The 24,231-nt window shown below is 43.3% G+C and overlaps 1 protein-coding gene across 2 annotated transcripts; it reads right to left on the bottom strand.

Annotated features, from left to right (window-relative positions):
• Positions 1-1,713: 1,713 nt before the first annotated feature.
• EPDR1 (ependymin related 1) lies at positions 1,714-22,624 on the bottom strand (the record flags this gene model as incomplete). Of its 2 annotated transcripts, XM_081101681.1 has the most annotated exons (4): positions 22,071-22,624; positions 4,640-4,848; positions 3,112-3,304; positions 1,714-2,977 (listed from the first exon to the last, which is right to left on the bottom strand). In XM_081101681.1, coding segments are annotated over exons 1-4 (702 nt in total). In that variant the 5' UTR covers positions 22,370-22,624. The 2 variants fall into 2 exon arrangements, with proteins under 2 accessions (XP_080957807.1, XP_080957808.1); XM_081101682.1 differs by lacking the exon at positions 1,714-2,977 and having other exon boundaries at positions 3,108-3,304; positions 22,071-22,539.
• Between the last annotated feature and the right edge of the window lie 1,607 nt (positions 22,625-24,231).

Below are 24,231 nucleotides of genomic sequence, written 5' to 3'. Positions count from 1 at the left end.
CAGAGGCCATTGATCCTTTGCTGAGCCCTCCCCACACAGAGCCAGCAGACTGGAACCATTTCTGAGTCTCCAGGAACCTGGCTAACACTGTTTTAGCCCTACCCTGGGGATTCCCTGAGACCCCACCCAACTTTTGGGACCCACCCAAGCCATTTCTAGTGACTTTTCCATACAAACATCCTCACTAGGCCCATGATATAGACTTTCCTAAACTCTTTCAAAGAAAAACCAACTGACCTTGGCGTACCTGCACCTCTTTTTAAGTGGCCCAAGGCCTACCACTAGTGGGAGCCTGCTTCAGTTTGCAGCTTGGCCTATGCCAAGCACCTCCAAGCCCAGCACAGGTAGCAACCATCTGCAGATCACTCTCACTTAGCAAAGCTTCTTCTAAGAAAGTAACCCTGATAATAGGGCAAGTTGGGGCAGAAAGGCCCCATTGGGTCAGTGGGAGAGAAGGTAGGACAGCTCTGTCCCAGGGCTGGGCCTGCAGGGTGGAACGTGGAAGATAATAAATACCCCAGTGCTTGCAGGGATCTTGGCAATTTGCTTTAGGAGAAGTGGGAGTTGTTCTTTCATAGCATAAAAGCTCAGAGATACACGAGGCAGGGTAGGCGCAAAATGACACCCATGTTCTGGCCCATTGTCTGGAATGCCATGGCTGCAGGTAAGTGAGACACAGGATGTTCTTCTTTATTAATATTGAAGAGCCCTTCTTCTTTCTGACGATAATGTCCACTAGAGAGGTTTACGTAAGACTGGCGACTAAGGAAACCCTCCTGCCACCAGGCCTCACTCCTCAGGCTCTGTGGCTATTGGGAAAGAGAGCGCGGTGCCAAGGGCTGAGGCTGGGGAGGGAATCGGGACACCATGCTACGGAGACTCCACTTTACTTGGCGACCGTGAGAACCACAGGAGCAGGGCACCAGCAGGTGCGTACTGAGGTCCTACCAGATGTAAAATCCCTCTGGAAGGCGGGCTTTTCACCCATTTCTGTGAAATGGCTTAACTACTGAAAAAATGTATGTCCCTGAATAAAATAAAAGAAGTTCCTTTCTCCTTTGAGTAGGAATGTGGATTGGGGTGGGCACAGCAAAGATCCACCCCGAAGGGGAATGAGCCCTCTGGAGAGCAGCAGGCCATCCTGTGGGTGCAGAGATAAGAAGTGGGGCAAACTGTCACCGGCTTTATCAGACCGGCCCACCCTGAAGACACTGGGAAAGTCCCCGTCTGTGCATGGCTTGGCTGGGCTTCACTCTGCCCTGTGACTCTTCCAACCAGCATGTGCCATGGAGCGAACAGGGTTTTCATATTGGCTTCTGACTGCCTGAATGAGCAGACGAGGGCTTCTAGAAGAAAAGACGAAGGAAAGGACCAGGGGTATGAAGGTCTTGTAAAGCTAGTGATGCTAAGAGCCTGGACCTGAATGGTAGCTCAGGCGATGGACAAGAGACTGCAGCTCTAAGAACTAGTCTGATAGGCCTCGGGACACTGGTGGCCTGTGAGGACTGAAGGAGAAAAGGGTCCAGAGTGACTCCCATACTTCTGACCCAGGCAATTGGACTTTAAGCAGAAGAGCAAGCTTTGAGAGAGGAGAAGGAATTCCGTTTAGATCACATGAAGAACTTTATTCAATTGAGAAGAGTTTTAACTCCCTTATAACTAAGATAACTAATATTTGTTACCAAAGCAAATATGTCAAAGAATACTCTGAAATGCAATTAAATTTGTTTATTGAAATAATAGACACAGTGAGTAATACAGATTGTTTCAGCATAATATAGGTGTCACACATTTCTCCTGGTAATAGATAAATAGATGAGCAGAAGCAACACAAGAATAATCTAGAATAATACATTCTATTACTGGGAGTCTCCCAAGAGATCAGCAAATCCAACCCCATTAGCAGATGAGGAAACTAAACATTAGAGAGGCTGGCATTCTCCACGCTACAAATTTTTAGGGCATTCACCATGTGCCAGGCACTTCCTTGCTGCTGGGCATATAAAAGCTAACAGAACACGGTACCCATACTGTAGGAGCTCCTAGCCAAGCTCATGTGTGACAGTGTCCGGTCCGCAGGACATTAACACTCAGCCTAAATAAGCACTGTGAGAACTGCATGCTTTAGCTGCAAGGTGCACCCTATCCAGGCGTGGGGGCAGTTCTCTGAAGGTCTTGTGCGAGCTGACCTATGAGGGATGAGCAGAAGTAGGGTAGACAAAGAGGTTGTGTCCCAGGAAGGCCAAAGTGAGAGAAAGCATAGTGCATTTTGTTAATCAAAGGAGTCAGAGTACAAGGGAATTCTAGTCCTGGATTTTGGAGACAATGGTCTCCGGACTCCCAGTTCAGGGCCATTTTTAGAATACTACCTGTCTCTGGAGGTCTCCTGACAGTCTCTGATGATTCAGCACAAGTATCAATACTCTTGCATAGAAAACAGGAAGCATAGTGGCTCATGCTCACCAGGGGTAGACATTAGGGTTTTCAAACTCTCGTGTTCAAAATGCCTCTTTAGAGGAATAATTACTTTGTATTATAGCCTTTCATTTCTTTCCAGAATATTTATATTAACTGATTCATGCCATGAACCCTTAAGTCCGGAAGGGACTTTGAGGGGTTATTTTTTCAGTAGCCTAAGGAGCATGGGGTGGGGAAGGGGGAGCAGTCCCCTCCCCGGTGGAGGCATAAAGGAGACACTATCTGTAGGGAACTTAAACATTAATAATAAACGGAACAAAATTGTTCTGCTTTTTATTATCACCACGTGCCAGGAATCTGGTGATTCTCAGTCAATAATAAAGCGTTCTTCGCTGCCGAGGCAAACTGCCCCTACTGATCTCCAGCCCCGCGTGAGCCACTGCACTGCACAGACACCCGCACATGCAGAAGGCACAGCACCCAGGTCCGCTACACGAAGTCCCCGCGTTCCTCTCTTCAGCTCACATTACCGCATCGCCTCCGACCTAGCCAACATCATCTGTACAAAAAACAAAACAAAAAGCCCACATCAATGTCTTTCTCCGAAGTAGATTCTTATCTCTCACGCGCAAATAGGTTTTGAGCGAAGGCCGCCAGTGCCCGATGCCGTCCCTCGTGCGGCCACAGGCCTACCAGGAGCAGTCCTCGCTCATCCTCTCCAGCTGGGCCGTCTGGCACGTGCTCGGGGGAACAAACACGGAGGGGTCTTTAATACCCAGCGTAATGTCGAAAAACCGCGTGGACAATATCACACTGTAATTTCGGGTGAAGGTTTCCTGGATCGGATAACAATCCTTGGCTGTATAAATGCCAATCCAAGTTTCATCTACAAGAGGAAGGAAAGTTGACTTTTAATATAGAAGGCAGGCAAAATGCTTGCATTTTTTTGTTGCAGTAAATTATACATAAAATTGACCATTTTCACCATTTCTAAGTGCAGTTCTGTGGCATTGAGTACATTCACATTGTTGTGTGCCCATCACCACCACTCTCTCTAGTACAGTGGTTCTCAACCTTCCTAAAGCCGCGACCCTTTAATACCTCATGTTGTGGTGACCCCCAACCATAAAATTATTTTTGTTGCTACTTCATAACTGGAATTTTGCTACTGTTATGAATCGTAATGTAAATATCTGATGCAGGATATGTCTAGGTGACCCCTGTGAAAGGGTCGTTCGACCCCCAAAGGTACTTGTTCATCTTTCCAATTGAAACTCTATGCCCATTAAATGCTAACTCCCCATTCCCCCTCCCCCTAGGCGCTGGCAACTACCATTTTCTTCCTACCTCCATGAACTTGACTACTTGACACCTTATATCAAGGGAATTATACAGTATTTGTCCTTTAGTGACTGCTTATTTCATTTAGCATAATGTTCACCCATGTTTAGTATGTGTCAGCATTTCCTTCTTTTTTAAGGCTGAGTAATATTCCATTATATGAATACACCACAGTTTCTTTATCCGTTCATCTGCTGATTGGCACTTGGGTTTGTTTCCACCTTCTGACAATTATGAATAATTCTGCTATAAACATCAATGTTCCAATGTCTGAGTCATTTCTTTCAATTCTTTGGGGTATGTGATCAGAAGTGGAATTTGGGGGTCATATGGTAATTCTATGCTTATTGTTTTTGCAAACTGCCATACTGTTTTTCATAGCACAAAGGCCTGTGTTTCTGACACAGTCTTGGGCTAACCATGTTGACAGCGGAACAGAGAAGAGCTTCATGTCTTTGTCTAAAAGCGGACACTAAAAATAATGGCAGTAAAGACTTTAGGAAGTGATATGGGGGAAGGAAAAGGAGGCATCCAACTCTAATCTGTAACATAGACAAACACCTTCCATGTCACCGGTCTGCGGAGGTGGGGTGGGGGATCATCCAATGTCAGAGTCAAGGCTAAGTCCATGAGAGGTCATGTGGCAGAAAGGAACAGGTGGGGCTAGAAGGCTGAGGTGTTTCAAGTATGATGCTTATAGCCTGGTGCTACGCAACTAGCAGAGTACATGTGGGCACTTCAATGGGGGACAGAGGGGGAGAGTAAACAATTTGATAACGCTCTTAAATCTCCCTAACAGCTACCTTCCCTAGTGGGGTTAAACATGTTCCCCATGATGCTCTCTGAGATGCAACCTGCCCATATTTTTCTGACCCCTTACACGATCTGGCTGACTGCCTGTCGGACCATTCCTGAACGGTGATCTGCTCCTGGGGCCCCCCTATGGAGTATTGGTCCTCAAAGGTGGCGTTCTGAGGAATGTCAAGAGGGTCCCAGGAGTCTGTCAGGGTGATCTTGGAACACAGCTTGGTGGCTTGTTCAATCTGAAACATCACTCCATCTTTATAGAGCAAAATATATTCAAATAACCTGAAAGACAGAGGAAAAGAGAAATTTCAGCACTTTAAGTGACAATCATCATGGCTTTTATCAGCACATGCGCCAAAAGACTTTGATATAAATTACTCTTAAAACAGAAAATAGTTTTGCTTGTAGGCAATCATTTACTTATTTATAAACACTAGACATACAAACAATCTGAATATAAAATAAAGTTCTGAGCTCAAAATGGAATATTCACTGGACAATTACTTATCAAGCACCATATGCCAGACTCTGTGCTTAGGATACAAACATGAGAAAGACCTGAGTCTGATGAACAGATATCTGTGACCTATCTTTTAGACACAGGGTCAACAGGAGGGTTTGACCGTTGGCTTGGCTGACCTCTCCTTACAGCACTAAGTCAAGGAATTACAGATACTGAATATAGAATGACAAGAACCTGCTGAGGACGGACCAGGCACCTCAGCCCCATTGTCTTGACTGTCAGTCATGAGTAAAGGGCTTTGGTGAGAATGGGTGCCCCTTGAATACTGGGAGGAGGCTGAGATGAATAAGGACAAAAGCTGAGGGGGACTCAGAGCGAATGGCTTCCCATGCAGTTTGTCTGCAGGCTCTCTGCCTCATCTCTCACACCCAGGTGCACACCTATACCCAGGCTATGCCTGGAGTCAGCAGACCACCTCATGATCACCTTACACGCTGTGTTGTCAACCATCCTGTGCCATTCATTTTTTTTAAAAAAAAATCCTCACCAGAAGATATGTTTTATTAATTTTTAGTGAGAGAGGAAGGGACAGAGAAAGAGAGAAACCTTGATTTGAGAAGCATCTATTAGCTGCTTCCCTTATGTGCCCCCACTGGGGAGCAAACCTACCATCTAGGTATGTGCCCTGAGGGGGAATCGAACCCCGCACCATTTGGTGTATGGGAGGATGCTCAGCCACCCAGCCAGGGCCCTGTGTCATTCTTAAAGCTAGCAATCTTGGATGGAGCCCACTGAGTTTCTTTTGTTTGTTTTTTTACTTTAAATATATATATTTTTCAATTACAGTTGACATACAATATTCTGTTAGTTTCAGATGTACAACCCCATGATCAGACATTATATGACTTACTAAGTGATCACCCTAGTAAACCTTGTACCCATCTGACACCATACATAGTTAGAATAGTATTGACTATTTTCCCTTTGCTCTACTTTACATCTCCATGACTATTCTGTAATAACCAATTTGTACTTCTTAATCCCTTCACCCTTTCCACCCATCCCTCCAACCCACCTCCCATCTGGCAACCACTAAAATGTTCTCTGTATCTATGAGTCTGTTTCTGTTCTGTTTGTTTATTTCTTTTGCCTTTTCAATTCCACATATAAGTGAAATCATATGCCCACTGAGTTTTTATGCGTTTGCCAATCCAAAACTCAGGCCATGCTGCTGGTTGACGGAGAGCGAGGTGGCAGCCCTGACCTCAAAAAGTGAAATTTGTAGCACCTGAGGGCAGAAGAGCCTAGAGAAGTGGCTTTTCCTGAGCAAATAAGGATAGTTAGCACAGACGATCTGTGGTGTGAGACTCGCCCTCCTCCACAGTCCCCATGGGGGATGCCTGTTCGCCATCTCAAGTCTGAGCTTACACATCATTTTCTTCAGGAAAGGGTATTACAAATGATCAGTGTTTATGTGGTTAGAACAGTGTTACTGTTAGGATTATGCTTCTGTTTTCTATGAGCTGGTATAGAAATATATACATGACCTCATCTGACATATTTAGATATACCTATCCTGCTTACTACACAAAACATTTGAAATGGCTTACAAGAGTCAAGCTCAAGCACAGACCTTTAGAAATGCGAGTGTATGTAGACAGAAAAGGAACTGTTCGTTTTATGCCATACTGCTAAAAAATGGAGTCAGCCTCTTATATGCACGCAGGATTCACATCAAACTATAAGCCCTTTGGGGTGAGATTGTCACTGTTTTCTCATGCCACAGTTTTCTCATAAGGTCCCTGGCGCATGAGGGTCAAAACATTCATGGAAGGAATGCAAAAACAGCATCAATGTCAGAGCACAGTCCGTTTGTTAACGTGGTAGGGAAGCTTGCTGAACCAGAGGTGGGCATCTGACGTAGGCAGGACAATCTGCTTCGCTCCCTCAGACATGTGGAATTGTAACAGAAGTTCTGCCAGTCTCTGGGTCTGTCATATGTAAACACAGAAGTCATAGGAGCCTATTGCACAACATGTGGACTGAACAAGAGCGAAGCATGAACAGAGAGAAGCATGAGCAAGCTGGGATTCCCAGAGCTGATCAGTTCCCATGTGTGTTTCTTTTCTGAGGCCCAGTGCCTGGAAAGTTATGATAAGGTGCCTTTGTTCTAGTAAACTTCCCTTTTTCTGCTGGAAAGTCATTACTAATATAGTGGAGGGCTCCACTGTTCCATCTAGAGTCCCAGGTAACAGCTGCCAGCACAGCTGTCTGAGAGGGGCACAGCACGGCCCGCTGCAGAACCAAGGGCCACCAACGGCTGGTCAGGCACCTGCCAGGGAAGGGAAGGAGACAGCGGGAGAAGAAGAGCCAGCTTCACTGTTCTCCTAAGGTCGGCTCTGCCTATACCAAAAAGCGCAATTTGTTTTTAAAATGAGAATTCTAGGCTTAAAACAATCATTACAGAATGTTCACATTTGTTCATTCTGGGTGGTCTGAACACAGGTGTTTGTTATGGTGTTCTCTGTTCTTTTGTTTTCCAAAAAAATATATATTTTTAAACGAGTGAATAGTGTGATATTGAGTTATGTCAACAGTCCCTTAAGTAAAACAGAAAATAATCATATGATGAGAAAAAAATAGAACTGTAACCTTTTGCTTTGCCAAATACCATGTGCCTATACGGGAGAGTACTGCTCTGCACGAAGTTTTGGGATTTTCCTGATGCTGTAGTGGCTTGTATGTTTCTGTGAACATGTGCAGAGTTCAGTTGTCAGATTCTCCATGGCAAATAGGACACAGGGCCTGGGACCTGACAGAGCCAGAAGGTCAAAAGCAGAGGTCAGCCAAGATTGAAATGAGTCACCCGCCTGGGAGGCTGTGCGGATAATAACTGTAGACCCGAAGAACTGACCAACTTCAACAGAAACTGGATTCTGGGAGGTGAGATCAAAGCCTGGCCCTGAAGCGAAGGAAGTTGTCAGAAACTGTACCCCTGGGGTGTAGTCAAGAAAGGTGAGGTGCTGGAATGGATTGGAGGGCAAGGCAGGCAGGCCAGCCCTTAGTCAACAACAGCATGCAAACTCCCCCTTGCTGGCCAGGCGCCAAGTAAATCCGGTTCTGGGAGGCCTGCCGCTGGGTGTCAGCTGTGAGCGAGGTCAGGCTCCCCAGGTCCGGCCCCCAGTCAGCAGGCCGAGCTCCACCGCAACCTCCCCCAGGGGGTGAAGTGTCCCATTTTGCTTCGATAAAATTCTCTGCCTACATTGACAATTTCTATTGTTTCCAGAAAATTCCTTTTCCTTAGAAAACTCCTTTTCCTTAGAAAACATGCTCTACCATCCCCATATTTTCTAAAACACTAACGACCTGCAGCTGATCGATGTTTCTCTCTCATCAATGTTTCTAACTCTCTGCCCCTCTCCCTTCCTCTCTTTAAAAAATCAATAAAATATATTTTTTTAAAAATTGTACACCTGAACATTATGTAATGTTATTAACCAATGTTACCCCCAATAAATTGAATTTTTAAAGTTAAATTATAAAAAATTCCGAGAAAAATAGAAGAGGAGGAGAGGCTTTGTCCTATTCCACTTCCTTCATTTTGTGTCTTTGAGCAGAGCTGGGACAGGACATATGCTTGCAGTGGAGGCAGCCACTTTTAAGTGATGAGGCAACAAGTCAGTATGCTCTTGCAGCTAAGAGCCAACATCCTAAGAATGGCATAGTAGATGGATGAAGAAGAACCTGTGTCCTGGATGAAACTGTTGAGTCAAGCCTAAAGACATGTATCACCAGAATTTTGAGGTACAAACCAAACATCCTCATAGTTCAGCCTTTGATAGTCAGATTTGCTGCAGCTGAAAGCATCTTAAATGAAATAAGTAAAAACCACTGCTTTACAAGGTATTACCTATTGGGTTCCTTACAACAAATCTACAAGTCTTTGGGAGTCTCTCTTCCAGAATAAGCAGGGCCCAAGAATGTGGCAAGTCCTAAAACCCAAAATACCAATGCCTGGCCTGGGCACAAATGACCCTGAACAGCTACTGCCTTTACAGCCAAGAGCCAATTGTTTTTCTGTCCTGAATTAGGGTTGTCAGGAAAAAAAAAAAAAAAAAAAGCAAACAACAACCAAAAAAAACACAACAGCTTAAGGACTAGAAAATTCAGCTCACTGACATGTTATTAGCTTTCTTCCTTCCTTCCTTCCTTCTTTCCTTTTTTAAAGAGGAGAATATATGAGGCTCAGAGCATAACTTAAGAGTAAATAATTGTGCCAGGATTCAACGCAAGGTCTTTCTCCAACCAGACTCATTCTAATTCACAACACCATGCTTCTTCCCTCCTCCCACAGGGGGAAGGAGTGATTCTTCTAGCCATGTGGAACTTCTTGGCTATCCAAGGTATATTAAATCACAGAAAAGGGAGTGGACAAATATTCTATTGTGATTACAAAAGGACTTTGGCTTTTATGAAAGAAATTGGACAAACTTTGGATTTGTTTAATATGCACTGTAATAGATTAGTAATGCATGCCGGCTCTCTGACGCTTAGCAAGAAGAATTGAGCTGCGGCCACTTGCCATTCTGGCGTAAACCAAGGCTGAGTTACACCCTACAGTAATTACCAGACACAAAAGAAAAACACTATATTGAAATGGTTGTGCTAGACACAAACTCATTGTGCAGGCTGATGCCAACCACATACAACAAAAGGAAAATTAAATTACTTGAGAATGCAGTCCTAGGAAAAGTAAGATCAAAGGGTGATTATGTGTGGAATTTAAGAAGCTGCAAGGTGATGGCTCTCCTCTACTTGGATTCTAGTTTAAAAGAGGAAAACAGTGCTCAAGAAATTGAAGAGATTTTTTTTTTCCAAAAATGGACCTGGGTGAATACTGGCAAGGTGTAGGCATAGATTCATTCATCTGTTGGGAGATAATAAAAAACTTCTCATGCGACAATAGTTCAACATGACCTCTTTTTTTCCCCCACCACTAAAAGGAACAACCTCATTAGCACTGAGATATCCCTGTTGCCCTGGTACACAATGATTTCTAGAACTACATATCAGTGGATATTAAAGAGGTTGGGAGGCTACAAGAACAGTAGCAATATATAGGTTCCCTCCATGTTGGAATATAAACACACATACACACCCTTCCAGCTAACAGTTAATGAAACTAAGATATAAATCTCATTTTTTATATTCACTGGGACTTGGGTTATTGCTGTATTTAAGAAAAGAAAAGGAATAATGTGTGGCCACAAGGATAGCTGTCTAATGAAAAACATGATTATCAAAATAGAAAATGCAGAGGAGGCAGTGTAGAGTACATTTGGCTATGGGGAATAAAAAAACAGAAGCAGAGAATTTAAAGGTGTTATCCAAGAACTAAGGGGAAAAGCATAAAGTGATGAAAGGCTAATAAAAAGATAAGAAATTTTGGGGACAGATGTAAGAGAACCAATACATGTAAGTAGAGAGATATTCTACAAGGAACAAAGAAAGAAAACAGTGTATTAAACCTCTAGAAATAGTAGGTAAAATTTCCCTAGAGCTAGACATAACCTGGAGATGTTAATTAATACAGTTCAAGGATAATAGAAATAACCTACAAAAACTTGGCAGAAAAAATTATTAAAACTAAGCTAAAATTACTTTGGTATCAGACTTCACTTCTAGCACTCTAACTGCCATAAAAATTTTTAAGAAAAAGGATTATTATTATTATTACCTCATGAATTGTATACCCCCCAAATCATCATTATGTAAGACAGCAATAAGTAGATATCCTCAGACATTCAAAGTCTCTGAAGAAAAATTAACTGAATATGTTCTCTAACTGAAACATGAGTCAAAACAAAGGATTCAGGTAAATAAGAATATTAGTATAAAAGAAATTACAGTAAAAAGTAAAATAATGCATGTTTCTTTTTAAAAAATTTATCTTTATTGTTGAAAGTATTACAGATTCCCCTTTCTCCCCCATTGACTCCCTTCACCCTGCTCCCACTCCCTCCCCAGCCTTGTGACAAAGCTACTAAGAAGTTTGTACAAGCACACACATTATAAAAATTCATCTGTGTTAAAACCCATGGAGAAATTGACCTTTTAGAGGTTTGACCAGCATGACAAAAGAAGGAAAGACTAAAAGCCATCCAAACACTTTAAGTTCTTTTCAATATACCGAGCAGTACTTAAAGAAACACTTGTCCTTTACCAGGAAAAAAAACAACAACAACATAAGAACTGTATCCTGGCATCAGAAAAGCAGATTTCCAAGCTTCATTCTCTAACTCCCTAAGGGAACTGAGACCTCATGAGAGTGGCTCCTCTGGGGTTCCCAGGGTAAGCCAGACAAGACCTGGAGCTGGGCAAGGAGGAGAATCACTGTCCAAAATCTAGAGGGACAGGTAGAGGGCTCAATTCAGAGAAGGAAGGCCCTCGCATCCGGAGGAAACATATGAACCACACCAGAACACAGAATCTGATGTGGCATTTCAATGGATATTAAATCTGGGGTAGGTTCTCTCCCCAGCATCCTTGGCTACCAGCAGTGTGAGCTGATGGATTTGTCCTCTGGTTCACAGTCCCATTTCTCCTGAAATTAGAGTTTCCCTCCTCTTGGGCTTCCTCCACATTTGCTGCCTCGGCCTCCCCACTCCCTCGGGGCCTCCCTGCCAAGAGTTCTCTTGAAGCAGCTGCCTTCTGTTTGGAGGCCATCTGTCCCAAGAGCTGCTTTCTTTGGGGGGGCTGAGAGTAACGTGGCAACCTGTGAGGGGTCTGATTTTTCAGATGATCTCTCAGTTCAAAGAGGAACCAAGGAAAGAAGAAAAGAAGACTGCTTCTGAAGGAGGCCATTGGTGCTTGGCAAACTTCCAGTGCCCGCATTGGAGCAAATTCCCCAAAACTGAGACTGAGGAACAAGAGACCCACCGAGGACAGTGTTTGCTGAGAGAACGGCTAGGGAGAGGCTTGTGCATAAAAGGAATTTGGGGAATCCAGTTTGGAAGTTGTGATCTGCCCTCCAAGGGGTTCTCTACTACAATTCTGCTTAAAGTTTTTCAAAATATGGGTAAACGGTGTGATTTGATTTCAAAATATTATTCTTTTTTTATATATATATTTTATTGATTTTTTACATAGAGGAAGGGAGAGAGATAGAGAGTTAGAAACATCGATGAGAGAGAAACATCGATCAGCTGCCTCCTGCACATCTCCTACTGGGGATATGCCCGCAACCCAGGTACATGCCCTTGACCGGAATCGAACCTGGGACCCTTCAGTCCGCAGGCCGACGCTCTATCCACTGAGCCAAACCGGTTTCGGCCAAAATATTATTCTTAACCTAGGAGATATACAATGTAAAATATCAATGAATAATACACCATAAAACCATTGCAGTAATCCATGAGTGTATGGATTCAAGAAAAAGAAACAGGGGTATCAATAGACAAAGTAGAGTTGTTTAAGAGTTAATAAAATATTCTGTATAAAATATAAATAGAATCTTAAAGAAATGGAAGATTTCATAGAAAATGTAAATAATCAAAAATAACTCAGAATGAAGCAGAAAGTTAAATGGATCAATATCCAGAGGGGAAGCCTGGCCTGTGTGGCTCAGATGATGAATGTAAAGTTGGTCTGAGAGAAGAGGAGGAAAAAGAAAGGAGACTGAGAAGGGAAGAAATAAGGGGGAGAGGAAACTAGACGAGTGTAGGAATGTAGTGTCCTGAGAGCCACATGAAGAAAGTATGTCAAGGTGGAAGAAATGGTCAACAATAAGACAAGGACTGATAAAATATCAGTTGATTAGTAATGTGGAGCACATTGCTCTTGACCACAGCAGTTTTAGTAGAGATGGTGAAAGTTTGATTGGAGGGGGTTCAAGAGAGCATGAGAGGAAAGACATTGAAGTTAGCATAAGATTTGCTTTCACTATAAGGGGAGAATAGGGTTCCAGCTAGTAGAATCAAGAGAAAACATTTTTTCTCTAAAGATGGGTAAAATAAATTATAAAGGGGGGAAATAGAAGATTTTTACTGGAATTGGGGAAATATAAGACTATCACATTTATTCCAGGAAAAACAAACCACTAATTGGTGGAATATTTTCAGATCTTTGGGCACTTTGCCTCTGACCATCATCTTTGAGATCAGAATCAAGAAGAAAGAGTTCAAGGTTAATGGAAAGAAGTAAATATGTTTTCAGAGCAGTATGGTGACTACCTCTGGCTTCTATTTATGTTAGTCTTACACTGGCCAGTTCCTTTACTTTCCTGGGCTTATCTTCTTTGAAACTTCTTGTTCTTCACTGTCACATTTCAACAACAGACCCACAGAACTAAGATTCTGAAAGCAAACTTTATGTGCTTCCAAGAATATCTTATTCTTGAAGAAAAGCTCAGTATTTCAAGTCAGCATGGTTTATTTTTCAAGGATCAAAAGGCCACAATCAGTGTGAGCTAATGAAAGAAAAGGCTGGCTCTAGCCATTAGGGATCTAGAGGAGGAAGTAAAGTCTAAAGGAGTCATTCTCTTGCCTGACTAGCATAGCTCAGTTGCTGAGCCTCAATCTATGAGCCAGGAGGTCATAGTTTGATTCAAGTTATCAGGTCTCATGCCCAGGTTGTGGGCTCAATCTCCAGTGTGAGGGCATGCAAAAGGCGGCCAGTCAATGATTCTCTCTCATCATTGATGTTTCTCTTTCCCTTCCTCTCTGAAATCAATAAAAATATGTTAAAATAAATAAATAAATAAATAAATAAATGAGTCATTCTCCTGAATTTCTGAAAATCATAATTTCGTAAAATGAAATCCCAATCCATGCAAACCTAGGTATATGATCAAATAAATTTGTCGAGCACTTTATATTAATTTACCTCCTTTGCCACACAGACACATTCTCAGAATTTACAATGATGTTACCCGGAGAGATTAAAAAAGATATACAAAAAAAAACACACACACACACAATGTGATCTCTATATTGCTCTCATTAAACAATTTGGAGCCATTAGACAGGGCCAAACAAGGTAGGCATCTGTTTGGTCTGTCCTGGGAGGCAGCACGCAAGCAGGGCGAGGGGACATCATGTAAAGAGAAGCATCATAGCAATGCATAATTGGTTACCTAATGCAACTGAACAATGGGAGCCAGTTTCCTCTGAAAAGGGAGTCACAAAAGTGAACTGGAGAAAACTAGAATGAACAACATGATAGTAGGTTAGAATTAGAGGCATTGGTGTAAATACCTCTATGAATTAGAATTGGAAACTTAGAAATAAATGTAGATGTAAAAGTGTGTATATATGTGTGACTGTGTGAGTGGTGTGTGTGTGTGTGTGTGTGTGTGTGTGTGTGTTCAAACCTATATTTTCTTGATTTGTCCACTGAGAAGGTTGGGAGCAGCCAACTCAATAGCCATGAGCACAACTATAGCAGAGATCTTGGCTTCCAAATATTATTCTCCAGTAAAAGTAACTAGAGCTTCTTGAGAAGTAGATTATTTATTCTAAGACTCTGGCAGGTAAAGTAAAGGTGATCTTGGAATATCTTGTTTGTCTGAAAGCACCCAAAGACTAAGAGAGACATATCAAAATAACATAGAGGCCAACTTGAAGAGGATCCCACTAGCCAAATACGGAACAATTTGAACATCAAAATAAACAATGAGAGCAAATGAAATGATAATCCTTGAGCCCATGCTGATATAAGTAAATGGATAAATTAAAAGTCTAATGAAAAATGGAATATGCTCATGGTTTTAAAATATCTCCCTGTAAAATACTTACTATTTACAAAGTAAAAAAGTGACACTTCACATTGAGGAAATCTTCCAAACATTAGTTAATCAAATGATTAAAGTAAACATCAGAATGATATTCCTACCATAGGTGAATAACTTGAATCTAATTATGAAGATAAACCCAAACTGAAAAATATCCTTATAAAAAAACTAGACTGTAATCTTCAAAAGTACTGAAGTGCAAGAAAGACTGACAGATAGAAAAAGGACAAAAAGACATAACACCTACATGCAATGCTTGAATATAAACTGGGTCCTTTTGCTATAAAGAATATGAAAAGAACAACTGTCAAAACTTTAATGAGACCTTAATTTCAAATGGTAGAAATGAATCCATGTTAATTTCTTTATATTAATTTACCTCCTTTGTAAGTGAAATCATATGGCATTTGTCTTCCTCAGTCTGACTTATTTCACTCAACATAATGCCCTCTAGGTCCATCCATGTTGATGCAGATGGTAAGATTTCAGTCTTTTTTACGGTTGTGTTGCAGCTATGGAGGGGAAAAAAGTCCTTCTTGGTAGCAAATGCACACTCAATTATTTGGGAGTTGTGGGGATATCAAGTTGGCAACTCACTCTCAAATAGATCGGGGGGCGCGGGGTGAGGGGTGGTAGGGAATGATGGCTGTGGACTACCATTGCAACTTTTCTGAAAGTGTGAGATAGTTGCAAAAGAAAATAAAATTATTGCAACAAAAAGAAAAAATAAGGTACCTAGGAATAAATTCAACCAAGGAGGTAAAAGACCTATACTTAGAAAATTATTGAAGAAAAAAATTAAAAAAGATACAAATAAGTGAAAGCATACACTGTGTTCATGGATTGGAAGAATTAACATTATTAAAATGTCCATACTACTCAAAGCAATCTATACATTCAACGCAATTCCTATTAAAATACCAATGGTATAATTCACAGGTCTAGAAAAAATATTGCAAAAATGTATATGGAACCAAAAAGACCTGAATAGCCCCAGCAATTTTGAGAAAGAAGAACAAAGTTGGAGGTATCAATGCTACTTGATATCAAACTATACTAGTACAAGGCCATTGTAATTGGCATAAGAACAAGCATGTAGATAAATGAAACAGAACAGAAAGCCCAGAGATACCCATGCCTTTATGGTCAATTAATAGTTGACAAATGGGGCAAGAGCATACCGTACAGTAAAGACAGTCTCTTCAATAAATGGTGTTGGAAAAATTGGACAAATACATGCAAAAAAAAAGAAAGAAACTAGACCACCTACTTACACCATACACAAGAATAAAATCAGTATGCACCGAGAAAAATGTTTGAATCTATTTCAAATTCATTGTATCATGACAGAAACAGAAATTAGCCTCATATCATAAAAGCACAAAATAGTGCTTTTATGGTATAATTTAAACTTATCTGTACCTAACTTAAGAAAAGAGACCTAAATATTTAGTATCAACATTGCAGGTATCATTAAATTAAATTAAAAGATGGTAAACAGTGATGTTCTGAGAAGCTAAGGACCTTGTTGTGGTGAAGCCAAGATTAGAAGCAAGGTTTGCCATCCATAACTGTCTAAATGAATGCCCATCCTCTCCTTACTACACTATTTTTTTGAGGGGAAAAAATAGATAAAAGAAATGATAATCTGCCCTAGACAGTTTAGTTCCATGGATAGAGCTTGTGGACCAAAGGGTCCTGAGTTTGATTCCGGTCAAGGGCACATGACTTGGTTGCAGGCTTCTACCAGGCCCAGGCCCTGGTCAGGGCGTGTGCAGAAGGCAACCAATCAAAGTGTTTCTCTCACATCGATGTTTCTCTCTGTCTTCCCCTCTTTCTTCCACTCTCTCTAAAAGAACAGTTGGAAAAATATCCTTGGGTGAAGAGGAACAAAATAAAAAAAGAAATGACATTCTGTTCTCTAAGAAATAAAGTGCTCTGAAAAAATTGAGACAAACATGGACTGATGAGATTTTGAATAAAAACCACTTGCCAATTCTTATTTTTCTTTTCATCTTTTACCCCCCCCCCCAAAAAAAATCCCCAAACAGATAGGATTGATTGTTTTTGTTTTTTAATTTTTCTATTACAGCTGACATTCAATATTATATTAATTTCAGATGTACAGCATAGTGTTTAGATATTTATGTAACTTATGAAATAATCCCCCCAATGAGTCTAGTACCCACCTGACACCATACATAGTTATTACAATATTATTGACTATATTTCCTATGCTGTACTTTACATCCCATGACTATGCTGTAACTACCAATTTGCACTTCTTAATCTCTTCTCCTTTTTTATCAAGCCCCCAAATCCCTTCCAATCTGGCAACCATCAAAATGTTCCCTGTATCTATGAGTTTGTTCCTGTTTGTTTGTTCGTTTTACTTTGTTTTTTAGATTCCACATGTAAGTGAAATCATATGGCATTTGTCTTCCTCAGTCTGACTTATTTCACTCAACATAATGCCCTCTAGGTCCATCCATGTCGATGCAGATGGTAAGATTTCAGTCCTTTTTTTAGCGGAGTAATATCCCATTGTATATATGCACCACTTCTTTTTTATTCACTATTCTGTTGATGGGCACTTGGGTTGCTTCCATATCTTGGCTATTGTAAATAATGCTGCAATGAACATAGGGGTGCATATAGCTTTAAAAAATGGTGTTTTGGATTTTTTCAGATAAATACCCAGAAGAGAGATTGCTAGGTCATATGGTAGTTCTATTTTTAACTTTTTGAGGAATCTCCTTATTGTTTTCCATAGTGGCTGCACCAATTTGCAATCCCACCAACAGAGCACAAGGGTTTCCTTTTTTCCACATCTTTGACAACACCTGTTGTTTGTTGCTTTATTGATGATAGCCATTCAGACAGATGTGAGGTGACACATCATTGTGGTTTTACTTTGCAGCTCTCTGATGATTAGTGATACTGAGCATCTTTTCATGTGTCTACTGGCCATCTGTATGTCTGTATGTCCTCTTTGGAGAAAGGTCTGTTCAGGTCCTCTGCCCATTTTGGGATTAGTTGTTGAATAGTCTTCTAAGATAGTATCACTCACTTATCAATCCATATTTTCTTAATGCTTCTCTGCTCACTCTACATGAGTAGCTTCGTCAATTGCAACACTCTAAGGCACCATTTCATAAGTGCGAGCAGTAAGTTATGGGCAACCGAATAAATTCAGCATCTACATTGTTCCTTCCATAGAATTGAACATGCTGACTGATTATGAAAATAATCTTCTTGCTTTCCTTCAGTCTTTAAATGTAATACTTATGAGCTTAATCAAGGAGTCAGAAGAGACAGTTGAGACAAAAAAAATAACGAAATAGTATCAAATACTAACATTTCCCATTCTCTGCTAAGTCTTGTCTTATCTGAAGCTTGTAAAGTTGTTTAATCTTTTCCATCCTCTCAGGGTAAAGAGAGCCTGGAAAATCCTAGTCACTCAATAGTAACTGTCAATAGTATTTTCCATAACTATCTGAATGCAAAATAAAAACCTTAAGAAGTTGATCCAATTCTAAAACGTACTTCTCAACTTACTAATAAATATGAAGAGACAACCCATCCATATTTTCTTCAAATAACATCTGGTTTCTTGGCCAGACTGCTAATACATGAAAAAGTTCCTGAGTTTCTTCCAACCAATCTACATTTAAAAAGCTTTAAAATGTATCTATGCATTAAACATTCTTTTCTACATCCGACTTAGGGCCAGAGATGGGACTGTGAGATAGAACCCTGCCAAGAAATTGGAAAGAGGGGGGAATAAAATTATCTTCTAAAAGTTAAACTGTGAAACCAGCACTTGATGGATCAGGGCAGGAAATAAGAAATCACCACATAGAACAAAAAAGCTTCCAGGCCAGCAAGACTTGGCTGTGACTCCACTAAAGATACAACACACACACATAAAGACCATATCCATCAGTCATGGAGTCATAAAGGAAGAAAGGTTGCTATGGCAGACCTGAGTAAGACCCGCCAAGGCTCTGTGCAGAGTGGGGGGAACCTGGACTAGCAATGAACCAGTGACAAAGCATGTCTATAGTGAAAATGAATGCACCACTTTATCTCAGCCTGATTACTCTGAGCTGGCTTGTGTTATTCGTGATGGAAAGCTCAATATTGAGCTTACAGCCTAGCCTAGAGCAGGCAATCATTAGATCCAATGATTTTGTTCCAACTCTTTGCTCACAATCTCCTGATTATAATTTGGCTCCCACGCAGTTGGGCCTACAGGGAGAGAATTCTCAGTTCTTGTGGATTTGAGAATCCTGGCCCCCATGCCGACTACAGCACTCGTTGAAATATACAGTTTAGCATTTGGACTTGCTTAATCAACTCAGCTCCCAAAGGAAGGGCCCTGGGGTGCCCTGAGGGATCAGGTTTCTGAGCTCACAGGGCTGGCAATGAGTCTCTGGGCCATGGTTAACTCACCAGGACGGTGATGATAATGGTGGTGACAGGGGCAGCATGGCCATGTGCTGAGCCGCCTCTGTGTCAGACACTGCACTGTGTGCTTGTCACACTTGAACTCTTTTAATCCCACAACAATCCAATAAACTAGGCGTTATTACTAATCCCATTTTATAAATGAAGAACCTAAGATTAAGAAAGCTTTAGTAACTTACCCAGAAACCCACATTAGGAATCTGGATTCAGACCCAGATTTGTCTGACTCTAAAGCTTAATCTCTTAAAATTTTAAAACACGATCTCAGAGTAAACCCTATCCTTCTCTGGGCCACGCTCTTCTCTGCTTCTCCAGTGTGCTTTGGGCCATCCAGTTCATCTCCAACATGACTATTCATCAGTACACCACTACTGTACCAGCCTTCACATCAATGCACATGAAGAGTAGCAATCAATCCTTAACTAGAAGCACAGAAGGTCAAACCCTATCTCAGTGAACAGCATCACCATTTATTCCATGCCATCATATGTTACCTTCAGAAGCCAAATGATGCTTCCCTCTCCATCACCACCTTAGCCACACGCTGTCTAATCATTTGCATGTCCTTCAATAAACCTCTTCAACACTTCCCTATTGTGTCCACTTCTCACTGTCACCGTTGCCATTACCTGTCTTTCACCTAGACCTCTACAAAACTCTCCTAGGGCATGCTCTTGCTTCTACTCTTGCTCTCCTTCATTCTCAACCTTGCACCTAATGATCTCAATATTATCCAATCATGCCATTCCACTGTTTAAAAATCCTTCAGTGGACCCCCAACCTCTCATCATACTCTGTGCTTCAGTCCTAACAGTGATTGGCCTGCAGTTCTTGGAATATACTCAGTCATGTCTGCTCTAGAATGGCACACAAGCTGGACCTGGAATATACTCGCATCCCCCTGAACCATTGTTCCCTCCACACCTCCTCTGGTCAGCTTATACAGGGGCTTTAGGACTCATTCATGTTTCCCCTTCTCCAGGACACCTGGGTTAGCTGCCCATCTGAGGCACTCTCATCATGCAAACCATCCCGCCTCTCCCTGTATGGAAATTTTTTATGTGTGTGATTCCACCCTCAGACTGTGACCTCCCTGAAGCCTGTTTACACACAGTGCCCCCACACACAAACACAAATGCAGGTATAATAAGTGAATAAATGAACAAACAAATGTGTAACACAGATGTAAAACTCCAGCCCTGCTTCCTCAAGTTCAGTTGTGTGACTTAAGAAAGGTGTTTTGTCTCCCTAGACCTCAGCGTCTCTATCTGTAAAATAAGTATCATAAATCCTTTACTGTCAAGGTCTTTGAGATTTAAACCAAACCATACAATACATGTAAAGTCCTCAGCACCATGCTTGGTATGGAGCAAGTGCTCAAATGCTGGTTGTTACTATTATTGTTACTATGTCCTTGGAGACCTACCCGAAAACATTCACCTTCTCGAAAGGCCTCACAGATATTCCCAGACCCTACGATGACTCGGCCACTCCAGGCCTTCTAGCACTTACATTTTACATTTTATAATGCATTAGCTTGCACTCCTGAATGTACTGCTTTGAAAGGATCCCATACTTTCTCCACGATGCCTAATACTCAGCAAAAGCTTTTAGGTGAAATGGCATCCAGATTTGCTACAGCTCGTATTCCCCGCTGGAGCCTTAGCCCATGGACATTCACATGGCACCTCCTGATGATGCAAATGCGACACAGAAAAGCTAGCATAACCCTGAGAGGAACACACAGAGAAATGGAAAGGCTGTGGAATTGACAGGTGGTGATCCCAGAATAGAAGCCAAGGCTTAAAGGGTTCATAACTAAGAGAAGGTCTCAGAAAGGGGATGTCCTTTATCACAACAGATATGGAAAGGTGAATTATAGACCAGCGGTTTAAGAGAAATTATGCCATAGCCCTTCCATGGAATCATGCAGCCCTTAAAAAGAGATAGGGGGCCAACTAATAACATGGCAAATAAAAACACATAAGACCTCATGTTATCTAAAAAAACATACAGATAATACAGGTTTTTGATCACAGGATGTAAAATGTAAGGAAATAAACCAAAATTTTAATATTTGTAACAGGGTGATGAATTCCTGGGCATTGTTTTTCTTCGGTCAACTCCCCACACTATTTGTAGTGTCCGATCCTTTAAAATGTAAGGACTCTCCCTGGCCAGGTGGCTCAGTTAGCTGGAGCATTGTCCTGTACCCCAAAAGGTTGTAGTTGGATTCTGGGTCAGGGTACAGACGCAGGTTGCAGGTGCAAGCCTGGGTCAGGGTGCGTAGGGGAAGCAATGGATCCATCGATGTTTCTCTCTCTCCCTTCTTCTCTCTCAAAAATAATAATAACAATAAATAAGTAATCAATAAAAAACATATTCTCAGGTGGGGATTATAAAAAAAAAAGGGTAAAGATTAATTCTTTAAAAATCTATGTTCTGGGTGCCTCCCTCGCAGATCGCCCCAGGAAGAAACTGGGCAGAAGACAGGCGCTAGGCCGAAGAGGGCTCCAAGAGCCTGGGGCCTGCCAGGAAGTATGATCTCGCTCCCGCCAGGCTCCCTTTTCACTGGCCCCCGCCCCTCGGGGCCTCCTTTAGTGCCCTCCAGCAGGCAGCCCCGGTGGGCCCAGTCCTCCACCCAAACCCCAACCGGATCTGTGCTCCTGGCAAAGTTTCTCTTTGGTAGAAAGGAGGCGCCGTGAGCAGCTGGAAATCCGGCGCCAGCGAGCAGCCCCCGAAGCCTGACCCCGACCCGGCCGCCCCCCGCGCCCCGCGCACCTCTTGCAGGGGATCAGCGCCTTCCTCTCGTCCAGCACCCGCACGCGCTGGTTGAGCCCGTCGTAGGAGAGCAGGGCGCGGCCGTAGCGCCCGCTGCTCTGCCGGTACAGCACCTGGCGCCCTTCCCACTGCTGCGGCGCCCGGCAAGGACGCGGCGTCCCCGGGGACCCCCAGGGGTCCGCTCGCAGCGCGCCCGCCCCGAGGCCGCCCAGGCCGCCCAGGCCCCAGGCCCAGAGGCCGCCCAGCAGCCAGGCGCCCAGGGCGCCCCCGGCCCCGCGGAGGGGAGCGCGCCCCGGCATCGCGGTCCCCCAGGCTCGCCGCCCCGCCCCGCCCAGCCCAGCCCGAGACCGAGGGGCGCTAAGCAGCGGGCGGCGGCAACTGGTTCTCCGCGCTGTGCCCAGAGGCCTCTGGCCGAAGTTGCTGTCTGTCCCTGTCGCGGCCACTGCAGCTGTGGAGGTGGAGATGCCGGAGAGCGGGGGCCGCCCGCCCGGGAAGGCTCCGGGAAGCGCGCAGGAGCTGTTTCTGCCCAGGCCGCTGCCCTGGCTTTTCCCTCGCTCTCTGCTGCCAACAGGAAATGCAGTGGCAGCGGTGCCACTAGCACCCTGAAGGGCATCCAAGTTTAAAAAGTGGAGGGTGGAGGGCATGGTGCGCTTGTTGGCCCGCAGGCCTTGCTCCTTTGGCTAAAATTGCCATCTCTTTCCTCCAAATGAAAAGCGGACAGAAGAGTCCCTTGCTGATGCCTGAGGGAGCTCACTCGGGTGTCACTGTGGAGAACGGGCAGGGCAGGCAGAAGTGGGAAGAAGGACAAGAGATGCGGTTAGACTCGCAGCGGTTCTCAACCTGTGGGTCGCGACCCCTTTGGGGGTCCAACGACCCTTTCACAGGGGTCGCCTAAGACCATCGGAAAAACACTTATATAATTACATATTGTTTTGTGATTAATCACTATGCTTTAATTATGTTCAATTTGTAACAATGAAATCGGGGGTCACCACAACATGAGGAGCTGTATTAAAGGGTCAGGGCATTAGGAAGGTTGAGAACCACTGCGTTAGAGGTAAAGTGGTGATAGTGGGAACGCAGAGGGTGGAACAGAGTTGGGAGCTACGGAGAAGGATTTAGACTCAGAGAGGGTTCTGGTTTGGGATTTGAATAGTCCTGAGCTAGAAAAGATAAATTCCGTTCCGAATTGATTTTGAGATGACTGTGGGATAGACCAGTGGAAACAGCCCAGCGAGTTGAATAAGCACTTTCAGAGACCAGCCAGGGCAGAGATCTGGATGGTGAGCCATTGGCATCTAGGTTGTCACTGAAGCCAGAGTAAAACAGCGGTTCTCCACCCAGAGAGGCCTTGCCCTTCCCCCCAGGGGACAGTTGGCAGTGTCTGGAAACCTTTATCAGGGGTGGGCAAACTTTTTTACTCAAGGGCCACAATGGGTTCTTAAACTGGACCGGAGGGCCGGAACAAAAGCATGGATGGAGTGTTTGTGTGAACTAATACGTGTTAACACTGCTGCTGGTGAAGGAGCGGAGGGGAGAGCAAGAGAACCCTCCGCTCTTTCAGCTCCGCGGGCCGGAAAGAACAGCCGAATGGGCTGGATCCAGCCCGCGGGCCGTAGTTTACCCTAGGCTGGTTTAGATTGTCACAGTGGGGTGGGGACTAAGCTGCCAGTGGCATCTCGTGGGAGGAGGCCAGGGATGCTACTACCCATAATGCACAGGCCAGCCTCCTCCCCCTCCCAATAAAGAATATTCTAGCCCTAATGTCAATAGTGCTCAAGCCAGGAAAACCTGGAGTAGCAGCAGGTGTAGAGAGCAAAAAGAGGGATGAGGGTGACGCCCCAGAGAACAACAGACCTTTGACGGATGGGCAGAGAAGCAGGCACTTGAGATTGAAAAGGAATCACTAGGGAGAAGCTAGTGGCCAAAGCAACGTCCTCAGTTACACAAGCTTTTAGCAAATCTAGCAAAGCAAGGCCAAGGATGGGCTAATGGAGTGCGTGCTAAAGCAGAGCCTGAAGAGGGAGATGGGTTGACAGAATCCTCGTGAATCCCTCACTGCTCCCCCACTGTCCTCCCTGGCCTGAAACACTAGGGACAGACTACCAGCAGACCCTCTGGGGTAAGCCAAGAGCTTGATGGAGAAGGGCTCTTCAGTTCT

Source organism: Myotis nattereri, assembly GCF_964212035.1.
Source record: "Myotis nattereri genome assembly, chromosome: 11".
NCBI classification, from domain to species: domain Eukaryota; kingdom Metazoa; phylum Chordata; class Mammalia; order Chiroptera; family Vespertilionidae; genus Myotis; species Myotis nattereri.
This window is presented reverse-complemented; position numbering and strand designations above follow the sequence as displayed.